This window comes from Rousettus aegyptiacus, unplaced genomic scaffold, assembly GCF_014176215.1.
Source record: "Rousettus aegyptiacus isolate mRouAeg1 unplaced genomic scaffold, mRouAeg1.p scaffold_m13_p_3, whole genome shotgun sequence".
Taxonomy (NCBI): Eukaryota; Metazoa; Chordata; class Mammalia; order Chiroptera; family Pteropodidae; genus Rousettus; species Rousettus aegyptiacus.
The window spans coordinates 154,177,293-154,189,727 of record NW_023416306.1 but is presented as its reverse complement, the minus strand read 5'-3'; the positions used below and the strand labels follow the sequence as shown (position 1 = coordinate 154,189,727).

Sequence of the window (12,435 nt, the reverse complement as noted above, 5' to 3'; positions counted from 1 at the left end):
AGGAAGTACCTGCCCTCTGGGAAAGAGACACCTCCAGGTGGTATGCAACCTGAGCAGGCCGGAATCCTGGGCATCAGCACTGCCCACCCAGTGGGGGCGGGGCCAGGAAACGTCCATGCTGCCTCTTGGTGGTTTGGTAGGGGAGAGGGGGCCCCTCCTCGGTGGTCTCCAGTCTCAGGGGGGTCAGCCCTGGCCCAGGCCTCAGCACTGCCCATGGAGAAGGAAAAATATACCAAAGAAAAAGCCAGTTACAGATGAGCCCCACACCCTGCCCTCCCTTCCCCGTCCCCCCACCCTGCGGCACCCAGGACTCTGCACACAGCCGGGAGGCAAGAAGCCTCTTCCTCTGAGACTGCTCATGGCCATGACACAGGGCGTGAAGGTCGAGGCTGGTGGCTGTGGAGGTCTCTGCCGCGGGCCGTCCATCGGTCCGCGGGCGGGAGTCAGTCTGCGTGCCGGGCCATCAGACCTTGGCCTCCAGCATCTCCAGGAAGAGTTTGTGCATGGGCACCTTGCCCTGCAGTTTGACGCTGTAGAAGTGCTGCACCGCCTTGGCGGCTGTCTGCCGCAGCAGGGGCAGCGTCAGCAGCAGCTTGCCCGTCCTCCGCGGCTCCTCGTGGCGCTGGCTCAGCTCGTAGTCCTGCAGCGCCTCGTGCAGCAGGTCCTGTAGCTTCTGGACCGCCTCCAGGTCCTCGATGTACATAGAATCTGTGGGCACAAGGGTGAGCGTCAGGTGACCTGGGTGGAGAGCACCGCCCTGGGGGCTGAGAGCCACCACGAAGCCCTTGGGGTCTGCTTTGGAGCTGTCCAAGTCCTCACTGTATAGAGAGGAAAACCAAGGCTCAGAGAGCTTAAGCTACCAGTCTGAGGTCACAGAGGCCAATGACAGCTGGGGCTTGGACCCAGGGAGAGAGCTTTATCTATGGAGGCCATTTCTTAAGAAACCACCAAGAGGTGGAAGCAGAGACCATGCAGGGCTTGAACACGAGCAGACCGGTCATTGCTCTGTAGGTGCTGGGTGGAGTATGTGGCCAGACTGGGGGAGGTAAACTCCTGCATCCTTCACTCGCTAGCCATGTGACTTTAGACGTTATTTAACTTCTCTGTGCCTCGTTTCCCTCATTCCTGAAATGAGGTAATAGCCTTACCTGCCTCGAGAGGTTAATACAGGTCAAGGGCTTAAAACAGTACGAAGTAAGTGCCCAGCTAGTGGTACCATTGCCATCAACACCATTATTATCATCACCATCACCACCACCACCACCAACATCACCATCATCATCTCCACTAGTACTATTGCTGCTGCTGCTGCTGCCAGGCACCAGCTCAAGTCTTCAGTGCAATCTCTAGCCTCACAAAATGCTGGTTACAGAATACAGACACAGATTAAGGGGCTGAGCTCTGTGTCTGGGTGCCCTGGGGCAGGGACTATGGGACTGGGACAGCATGGCTGGACATATGGGGTATGGTGATGGAGGAAGCTAGCTGGTGGAGGGGCCATTGCAATCTAAAATCCTGGGGGAAGGCTTTGGGCTTGCCATGAATTGGGAGTTCGAACAAAATTTCCCAAAATCTCAGCAGGGCAAGGAGGTGCCTGCTGATAGCTGGGTTATGGTTGGGTCTGAGCCAAAGCAAAGGGAATCTCCTGGACCCCACTCCTGGTCTCGAGGAAAATAACCAGCCTTCTTCTGATATTTCTTACAGTCCTGAGCCACCATCCTAAACTGCAGCAAAAATGCCTGTAAAAAGTGGGAGAGCGAAGCTCTGGATGGGTCTCTCCAAGGAAGCTGGAGTGAGTTTCCTGAATTCCTCAAAAGACAGGGGCAAATTCCTTTGCATGTTGCATTGGTTTAGATACCAGACTGCCAAGGGCAGCTGCATCAACATGCTGATACCTATGACTGCCCCCTGACTTTCTGAGTCCACACTCAGTTTGTGCCTTCAGAGTCCTGCCTCTTTCCCTTGGGGAGATAGCAGTAAAATGAGTTAGATAAGACTCTGGAATCTTAGACACTGTGTAACTTTGGCCACGTTACTTAGGCTCTCTGAGTTCGTTTCCTCCTCTATGAAACGGAGCAAATAAGAATACATACCCCATAGGGTGGTGTTGAGGGTTAAATAAAATAGCAGATTATCAGGCACTTAATAAGCACCTACTAAATGTTATTATCGTTATTGTGAGGACTCAGACTTAGGGTGAGTGCCCTTGCGGGGCTGGGGTGTTACTGGCCCCACACCCAAGACTCCTTCACATTTTTCTGTTCCTTGTTACCAAGGCAGTGAGGACTCCTTTGCCAGCTGGGGAGGAGGACGGCTCCATTCCACTCTCCCAGCTGCTCATGGAGCATGCACTTAAGATGCACTGGCCCCTGCAAGGCTGGGACCTGGCCATCCAGACTCCCCGCTTCCCCTCTCTCTCCCCCCTTCTCCCCAAGGAGGCTAAAATTGGCAGCTGCCTTCGACCAAAAATGAAATAAAATAACATTGCAAGATTAATTTCTTTGCAATCCATCAGCGCGTCTGTATCGATGGCATTGATAAACTGTTAATTACAAAATCAATGGCTATGATTTTTTTCTGCTGTCAGGAGCCTTGGAGAGGGCCGGGACACGGGGTGAAAGACAGCCAGCAGGCTCCTGAGAGGTCGTGATTTGGGGCTATAGCCTGTCTCTGATGTGGTTCACTTTCCTGACTTGTGTCAATCCCCTGAGCCACATCTGAATGGTCCTGTCCGGTCCACTCAACCTCAGCAGTGGCATTCACAGTGGCCCTTGGGGCTGCCACCAGAGCCTTCACAGCCCCAGAGCCTCTAGTCTGACCCCAAAGTGCTTTTCTAGTGGAATCCCCAAACGGGCCTATTCTTTCCCCATTTCCTACCTGTAGCTCATTCCTGCACTCTGCTGGCAGGGCCTTAACTGTCACAAATTCCTCTCTACCTTGAGTTTCTTGTACCTGCTCATAAGGTAGAGGATGGCTTGGTAGACGCCACTGGGGAAAAAGTCCAGGTTCCTGGAACTTCGTCTCACATGGCAAACTGTATCGTATTTAGGCAAAGCTTGACGCTAGCTAAAGCTCCCGAAGGGCTCATGTCACCAAACCAGCATAAGTCCTCAGGTGGTGCGTGCGCATGTGTGTACATATTCGTGTGTGTGTGTGTGTGTGTGAATTCATACGTGTGTGTGCATTTTTGTCTGTGTATCTGTATGTGTCGAGATCGAGGCAAGAGCAGCTGGCCAGACTAAAGAGCCTGCTGAAAGCCCCTGCCAGCAGTGTGTCGAGGGGCAGGATGGAGGTGACAGTTGAGTGGCCTTTTACCTCCTCACTCTCCCCTCCCTGGTGTGAAGTGGTCAGGTGAGTCCGAAATTAAGGACGTGCCCTCCAAGGCCTGCCCGCCTTGTCGCGTGTCACTGTGGTCACCCTGGGTCCTCCTCTCTCACTGTGTCCCCTCTCCTCCTCTGCCCATTCGAACTCCCAGCCCCCCTGCAACGCTGAATAGGTGAGCGCAGGGGACTGTGAGGGTGGTGGAACTACTCTGTATGACATGCAGCTGTGGAGATCTGTCATCACGCGTTTGTCAAAAACCTGCGAAGCAAAGAGTAAACCCTGATGGCATCTATGGACTTTTGTTAATAATAATGTATCATTAATTGTAACAAATCAGCACAGTAGCGCAAGATGTTCATAACAGGGGAAACTGTGTACAGGGATGGGATGGTAGATGGAACTCTATTTACCATCTGCTTGATTATTCTGTCGATCTAAAGCCGCACTGAAAACCCCAACAGCATTAGCATTCTCCAAAAAAATATACAAAGTATAAAGGGTCTCTGTAGAAGCATGTAGATTTTTAATTATTAGTTTATTAATAAGAGTGATTTGAGCTAAAAAAACCTGCTTCCCTCTCCGTACGAGGTTCCCCGGAAGCGGAGCCTGAGACGAGGGTTTGGGTGCATGCGATGCATGGGGGGGGGGGGTGCTTTCAGGAGAAAGGAAGGGAGGGGGACAGGACGGAGTGAGAGCGGGAGCCCACAAGGTAAGGATGTGGCCTCGGCTACCAGCTCATCCCACAGCGCCAGGAGTCCAGGCCTCTGTTCCCTGCGTGGGTCCACCCGCCACTGGCTGAGGGGGCCGGGGGCCGGGGGGAGGAGGTAACCCTCCTAGCAAGGCAGGTGAGGGTGAGTCTCTGGTGAAGGGGGTAACGCGAGCTCTCAGCAGCCACACTCGGCAGCTGGGGCATGTGTGCACTGACCCAGGAAAGGGGGTCTGATGGGGCACCAACAGTGTTCCCTGTGTTCTCTATGGAGCCATTTGTGAGCGGGCCAACTGACCCGGTTAGCCAGGGACTGAGGTTCCCTGTGACCCGGGACTTTCAGAAAAAGGACAGCATCAAGCAAACCTGCTGGTTGTCCCCTTGTACTGTCTCCATCGGGGAGCAGGCTCTCCCTCTTCCATATACTGATCGCACTTTGTTTCCTCTAATATGAATAATAATGATAATAATTAACATTTATTGAACATTTCCTCCAGGCCAGGCACTAGGCTAAGTGCTTTATCTTCAGTTGATCATTTCATTCAAAAGTGCTTAGAGGAGGTACTGGGATATCCCCATTTTACACACAAGGACGGAGCTAAAAAAGGTTGCCAACTTGTCTGAAGTCATAACAAATTAACAGGCTAGAATTTGAACCTGGGTCCGTCTGACCCAGACTTGAGCAGTTAACTCTACCACATGCCACCCTACAGCAGAATTACATGTGTGCTTGCTGAGACTCTGTCCATAGGACAGGGACCATGCCTTTCTCTTCCTTCTGCAACCCCCACCATCCAACATGGTACCTTATAGAGGGTGGATGCAAAGTGTGGACACAGATTACTTACCTGCACCCCCCGATGCCAGCCCTCTTCCTAGGTAGTCTAGCCAGAAACTGGCGGGAGCTAAAGAAATGGAGTGAGGCCTCCTTTTTAATGTCAGACTAAACGACTCATTTGGGAAGGTTTTTCCTCTTGTCCCTGAGCATTCGATTGCAAGAGTCAAAGAGTGAGCACAGGCTCAGTTGGTTTTGGACTCAGAGGACCTTGGTTTGACTCCTCGTTCTGTGTGACTTTGGGCAATATGATTCACCTCTCTAAGCCTCAGTTTCCACATCAGTAAAATGAGGTTAAAATAAAAACTTTGCTTATTTCGTTTGTAAGAACAAAATAAGTTCATCATAGCTAATGTATTTAACATGTTGAGTGTTTATTATGGGCCAGGTATGTTATAAGCATTACATAATTACATACAAACAAATCTCTTCAATAGGTTTGCAGGGTAGGAACTGTTTACTGTTCCTACTTTACTGACTAAGAAGCTGAGCGAAGCAACCTGCCCAAGTGACAGAAGCAGGATTTGACTCTTGATAACCTGGCATTAGAACCTGTGTCCTTAACCAGGGTGCTGGTTATCAAGGGTCCAGCATAGTACCCTGCAACTCAAGGGCTCAGGAAATACTCCATCAACGCTGGCCTTCATAACTCTCCTGTAACCCTAGGCCACCCTTTGCACAATCTTTGGTGACGAAAAGCTGCAGCATCTCCATGGCAGCCCTGCCCCTTGCAGCAGAGTGGTGCTCACAGCCCCAGAGCTGTGCTCCCCAGGCCCCACACCCGCCCCCTTACCTGAGTTGGCCAAGGCCAGGGCCTTGAGCGTCACGAACTCCTCCTTCTCCACCTTGAGCTTCTTGTACCTGCGCACCAGCTGCAGGATGGCCCGGTAGAGCTCCAGCAGCCCCGCGAGGCGGGAGTGCTCCTCGTCCATGATGTAGTCCTCGGCATACACCAGCTTGTCGTCGTAGGGCAGCGAGCGGTACACGATGCCCAGGATGAGAATCTCCATCCAGGCACTCTGCAGCAGGCTCATCTGGTCCCCCAAAGAGAGGTTGGAGAAGCCTGCAGTGGAAAGAGGAGGCAAGGAGGGCAGCAGAGAGTCAGGTGGGAGGGCCGGTGCCTCTCTGAGGCTGATTAGGGGGCAGGATGGGGCAGGAGTCAGGCACCCCCAGATCCTGCCCCTCCCTCTGCACCTGGGGAACTCATCGTCCTTCCCTTTGTGAATGAGTCAGACACGGAATTCATGGAAAAGACTTGCATAACAAGTGCTCAGTTGATGTTGACACTCATCATTATTGTTGTTAGTTCTATGGTATTTTGTATACATCTGGAGAGGTTTTTTGATTAAATAAATACATTTGTAATTTGAGGAGTTATTGGATTCATAGTAGAATCAATAGGTGGCAGTGCAGGGTCCCCTTAAGTATGGGAAGTTTCCAGGTCAAACCAGGGGAGGTTTGGGTGTTTTAAAGTGACACCTGATCCTCAGTGCAGTTTGAGCTGTGCAGAGACCTGGGGGCCTGAGCAGGAACAGACTCAGCTCCTTCCTGCCAGTGACCTCCAGTGACCACAGCCTGGGGCTGCAAAGAGCTCAGAAGCCCCCTGGGTCAGCGTCCTGCTGCCCCAGCCAAAGGATGGACCAGCAGTTCTGTACCCTACGAGCATGGAATCATGGGTGTTCACCCTCCCTGCCAGCCAAGGGGCTGACTCCAGAGCGAAAGAAGGCTGGGCTAGGGATGGCTCCAAAATTGTGACATTGCCTTGCCCAACGTGTTCTGGAGATTGTCCGGGCTCGAGCCCTGACTCCTCCCCATTTGCGAGCGGTAGCCTGACCTTGGGAAAGCTGGGTAACTTCTCTCAGCCTCAGCTTCCTCACCTGTGCAATGGGTATAACTGTGGTGCCCACTTCAGGGAGTCACTGAATAAGGCAATGGTTACAGAACTTTTACTGTTATTATTAATGATGAGATGAAAGTTTTCCTCTGCAAAATGGGAACATACTGAAATTGCACTATATGCAGTTAACTTGTACAAAATCAATTACCGTCTTTATTTACAAGAAAGAGAGAGAGAGAAAGGAAGCAGGAGGGGGTTAGGGAGGGTGGGAGGAAACGGAATTTTCAAACAGCTGGTCACTAAACACAGGTGGTAACTTCAACTCGGAACTCAGCGATTGGTACCAACACCGACCACGCCAGATTCATTAGAAGGAAAAGCATCCACAAAGCCATTTGCACCATGTGGAATCTGGGGATTTTGCATAAGTGGGATTTGTCACTTCCGTTTGCTGAGCTAGAACCCGGCCCCGCCTGGATGCGCTGGCTGCCGTGAGGAGGGAAAAGAGGGCGTGTGGAAAGCTCTTAGCGCTACTCCCCGCGCCCACGCGGAGCTCAGTAAACCGGAGCGACGCGGTGGTGGCAGCTGTAGTTGTCGCTACTGCTGCTGCCGCCGTTGGCACCCCAGCGGCACGGCCCTCCTCTGCCCCTTGGCGGCCGAGCGTGGTCCCGAGCCTCTGGACCGGCCCATCGCTCTGGGTTTCCGCGGAGTCTGTTTCCCCCACATCTGTTGTCCTCTGTCTCTAGCGACCTGTGTCCCTCCCCATTTTCCAACCAGCGTGTGAATCCTCATCTGTTGGTGGCACTCCCGGGGCTGCACCCTCTCCACTTGGCGGGCCACCCTTTCCCCGTGAGCACTCTTTTAGTCCAAGCCTCCAGGGCCCCTGGCCCGATCTGCACGACCCGGGCCTTGGATCACCACCTGGCTGCTGGCATCCGTGAGTGACTGACAAGAACTGGGGCAATGACACGGGGGACACGGGACAAGCCCGGATGGACGGGCCTTCTCAGGCGAGAGGCTACGGCACAGTGGGGTCAGACGCGTGTGCGTTGTCGGGATCCCGGCGTGGGAGACAGTGTGTGGATGCCTGTGGTGCTGGGGAGAGCTGGGAGGTAATAAAAGATAGATAGAAATGGACATCCAATTTCCCTTATCAGCCTTCTGAGCAGAAGAGGCCTTGGGCGACATTAATTAACAGATACCAATCAGCCGGCCCATGAGGGTGTGTGTATGTATGTAGGGAAGTGTGGGACTGCGCTGGGGGTGGGGGGTGGGGGGAGTCTGAAAGCAGACAGAATGGGAGGAAGGATGCAGGAGAACGGACTGGGCAAAATTAACAGACAATTGAATGGGAAGGTGGCAAAGATGGAGGGTGAGGTAAGAGCCAGGCTTCTAGAAACAGAGGAGAAGTTGTTACCCCTGCGGGGCCAATCACACAGGTGTGGAATCACTGGAATAATGTGAACAGCATGCTTCTGCCCCTTCATTCAGTCAACAAACATTTATGGAGCGCCTAGTAAGTGCCAGGCCCTGTGCCAGGCACTGTGGACAAGCTCAAATCAGAACTGGTCCTGCCTTCAAGAGCTCACAGTCAAGGGGGAAAGACACCTCAAGCACTGCATGTCACCATGAAGTCATGACTTAAGTAGAGCTATTGGGGGAGGCTTTGCACAACAGGAGACGTCGGGGCTGAGCGCTGAAGAGTGAAGTGGCGCTCAAACGGGGTGGCGGGGGCGCCTCTGACTGCGCCCACCACGGCGTCTGCATGAACTGCCGCCGCGCGCTGTGTGCCGAGTCCCCGGGGAGCACTGGAGCCGTGCGGCTCGTCTCCCACTCCCACTGCCAAGCACCTGTCCTGGTGCAAAGGAGGTGCCAACAAAGGTTCAAGGTACAGAGGAGAGAATGGACAAATGCCACTGGGCCTCGACTCTTAGATGACAAGAAAATGTGCTGAACGAGCTTGGCTAGCCCCTCTTAGGCCTTCCGACATGGATGAGGCTTTCAATGCCTTTATGTCAGAGACAGGCCTGACGGATGGGGCTGGCGGCAGGAGGGACGGAGACAGCACCTTGGAGAGTTTTGTGCCACCACCACATCTGTGAGGCCTGTGTCCAAACGTCCCCGCTAGGCTGGTCTGAGTACTGGACTCAGCCCCTGCCTGCTCTCTTCCTCCTTGAGCATCTTCAAAAGGAGCTGGAAATAGCTTTGCAAATCCAAATGCTCACTCCAAACTACTAGAGAGCGTAGCCTGCCTCTTTGTGTAAAGAAGGCAGGAAATGTGTGATCTTCTTTCCTAATATTTGAAAAAGTTAAAAAAATTCTAATATTTGAGAAAAGAAACAGCAGAAGGAAAAATGAGAAAGAAAATCTGTTACCTGTAGGAGGAAGGAGGGAAAGGGGATGGGGATGGAGACAAGACTTCTGTGTACCCATTTTTGTCTAGTTTTTGCTTTTGAACCCGACCATGTTTAAGATGTCCAAAAATAAAATTAAACCAAGCACAGAATGAAAGGCATGCTCTCTTTAACCCAGCATCTCCACAGCTAGGAATTTCTCCTAGAAAGAAAAGTATGCTTAAATACACAAAGATAAATCCGTTTGAAATGACCCAAGGCAGGAAACGGCCTAAATGTAACTAATGTAATACATGCAACTATTATATAAATGTAATTATTAGTTAAATGAATGGCACATCAGAAGCCACTAGAAAGAGTGAGGTAGAACGTGTGTGTGGAGGTGGAAAGACCAGCGAGCATAAGGAGGGTGTGAGTGTGAAGGGTGCACACGCCACAGTCAGGCTGCCCATTAGAGTCTCGGCTTTGCCGACACCAGCTGTGACCCCGGGCAAGTCCACCTCTCTGTGCCTCGGCTTCCAAATCCGTGAGATGGGAGAAATAACAGTACTATCGTTATGCAGCTGTCCGAAGGAAAGGAGCTAATATGCGGAACACCTAGCACACTGCTTAGCACGTGGTTAAGTGCTACTGTTGTATAGAATTAAATCGAAGAAGCACTGAGCAGCGTTATAGTTTGATGCACGGAGGGAAGGGAAATCCTTCCATGGAGGAAATCCCCAGAGGGGCGTGTGAGAGACTCGCGGGGTTTGTATCTCATAATTTCTACCCCTCTGTCAGTCACATCCACACCTTTACCAGAAGCACATGTTCTTCTTTCTTTTATTTAAACTCAAACAAAGGGGCTGAACCATTCCTCCCTGCCCTTCGGCAAAGCACCTTTCACTTCTGCTTTTTCCTGCTGGGCTGGGTCTCCTACTCCACTAAATAATTAGCAATTCTGGGACAGAGGGGGCTGCTGGGTGTGGCCCATGTCCCTGGGTACAGGGCTGTCCCCATGCCTGGCCGACCCTGATGGCACTGGCCCCTTGAGGTTTGGCCCTGCCCAAGCTGGCTGCCCACTGGCCCTCTCTCCCCAGGTACCCTACCTGGAGCTCTGCTGCCCCTGGAAAGTTGCATTATCGTCACCAACTGATCTAGTACGGTTCAGGCTCTTCCCAAACCTCCCATCCCCCACTGATTTGACAGCACAAGCTCTTGGAATTTAAAAAAAAAAGAGAGAGAGAGCACATAATTTGTGGCAAGTGGAGTTCATAATCTGTTAATTTATTATCGTTTCTGTCGACCTGGAGGGCCATTAGCAGAGGTAATAAAGGGAGATGTAATTATAGGATCTGAGGCCACTCCAGACACAGCTGCTGTCACTCGGCAGCCCATATTTCATGGGCCTCTGGCATTCTTCTCTCCCCAGCGGGAGCCAGACGGTGGATACCTGCGAGCAGGGCCGCTGAGGGGCCCTCTGTGAGGAGGCCTCTCCCCAGAGAGGCCATGCACATGTCAGCTGGGGCTGGGGCTGGGCAGGGCAGGTGGCGACCCCCCTCAGGCTGGCAGGAGAAGGTTCTCCTGGCTGGGGCAGCCTCCTGGGCTGGGAGGATAACCAGCTAATCACATACGGAGGCTGCAATTTATCAAGTGAAACCACTGCCTATGAAAGGCTGCTGGTTCTTGTTCTAATCTCCAGCTCCCGGGAGAACAAGAGGCGGCCACCCTAAAGATTTGAGTTTGTCCTCTGGGCAACCCAATACCTAGAAAATCAACATTTGGGGGGAGGGCAACTTCACACTGACCCAAACAAAAGAGTGGCTGCTATTCTGAGCAAATCCCAGTTAGGCTCAAGTTCCCCACAGGACTCACCCTGTGAAAGGGTCCTGTGTGTTCAAAAATATGGGAAAAGGGAGCAGAGTCCTGGGAATGAATTTGTGCTCGGATGATCCTCCCCCTGGCTACGCCGGTCACTCAGTGCCTGCATGACCATGTCAGCTGCTGTTGGTTCACAGCGTCTGATGCCTTTCTGGAGTCTCTCTCCTTGGCCTCTGCCCACCAGCCCTGACCCAAAGGCCCGGCTCAGGTGCTGCTCGCTCCCCGCACGCCCCACGGCATCCCTCCTGCCTCTACGCTCTGTCCTGGGGTTCTGCTTGCCGTATTCTAAGTCTCTGTCTGCCTTGTCAGGTATGAGGTGGGAAGTGGACGGGTAGAGATGAAACAAGGCTGGCCGTGGGGTGATAACTGTTGAAGTAGGGTAATGGTCACATAAAGATTCATTATACTATTCGATACCGTTGTTTAAAATTTTCCATGAAAAAAAGGTTTCTTTTAATTACTCATCTTATTCCCAAATGGGGTCTTTGGAACAGAAATTAATCTCATTCTCTACATCAGCCACAACTTTTTTCAAAAGACCTTACATATAGTTAATGCTCAATAAATGCGTGCAAAGGCAACTATGAAGCACCCTCTGTATGCCAGGTTCTGGACTAGAGGCCAGAGGGTACTGAGGCAGGAGACCTGGTTTCCTGTGCTTACGGGCAGAGTTTTGGGCTCCCTTTCAGAGCTCTGTTCCTGAGCCGTCTTAAGAGGCCAGTTCTTCTATCTGTCCAGGAGCCAAGATGGACAGCAGCAGACACAAGTCCCGGGGTAGAACCCAGGTTTGCATCCTCCCTGCTCAACCTGCTCTTTCTTACGCTCTCTCTTTTTAAGCGTTAGTGAACAGGTCTTCAGAAGAGTTTTCATCTAATCTGAGATGGGATTAAGTCAATTAGTTTAAATACATTAGGGACTTGATGTGTCATTGCCCTTAATATGAGGTTTACATGCAGTGGCAGGAGACTCTTTTAATTAATTTTACCTTAAACACCAGAAGGTCAGGCCCAAATAATTCAGCATGCAGATTTATGCAAAAAGGGAAAATTAGCATTTGAGACAGACAAATGAGCCCCTATGTTTATTTTATTTTTTAATAAAAAAAAAAATTCAGTTTTGGACAAGGAGAAATGATGTTGCAAAAGGAGGGCTTTTATTTAACACTATTAGCAACAAAGATGGTCACACTCTCTGCCGTTTATCAAGGACTCACTATGAGATGGGGCTGGGCTAGGTGTGCCATATCTCCCCAGCAACCAATGAGGGGCCACTCCATAATGAGTCCCATTTCACAGGCAAGGACACGGAAGCTCAGAAAAATGAAAGATCTTGCGCGAGGCCATTAGGACAGAGCCGGGATCAGAGCCCAGGTCTGCCCGAATCCGGGGTCTGTGCCCTTAGGGACCATTCTGCTCTGCCCACTGCCCTCTTGGTTGGGCAGACGGGAGATGGAGCCAGGAGGCAGGAAGACATGGAGGGGGAAAACGGGTGCTTCCTAGCTCTACTGTACCCCCCCCCC

General features: G+C 51.8%; 1 protein-coding gene across 2 annotated transcripts in view; it reads right to left on the bottom strand.

The window, feature by feature from the left end:
• Positions 1 to 305: 305 nt before the first annotated feature.
• ESRRB (estrogen related receptor beta) overlaps positions 306 to 12,435 on the bottom strand; it is a 158,089-nt gene continuing 145,959 nt past the window's right edge. For both annotated transcript variants that reach the window (XM_016156639.2, XM_016156637.2), the window contains 2 exons: positions 5,659 to 5,928; positions 306 to 708 (listed from right to left, as the gene is read on the bottom strand). In XM_016156639.2, the coding sequence (XP_016012125.2) occupies positions 464 to 708; positions 5,659 to 5,928 (515 nt within the window). In that variant the 3' untranslated portion in view covers positions 306 to 463. The remainder of the gene's footprint in view (positions 709 to 5,658; positions 5,929 to 12,435) is intronic.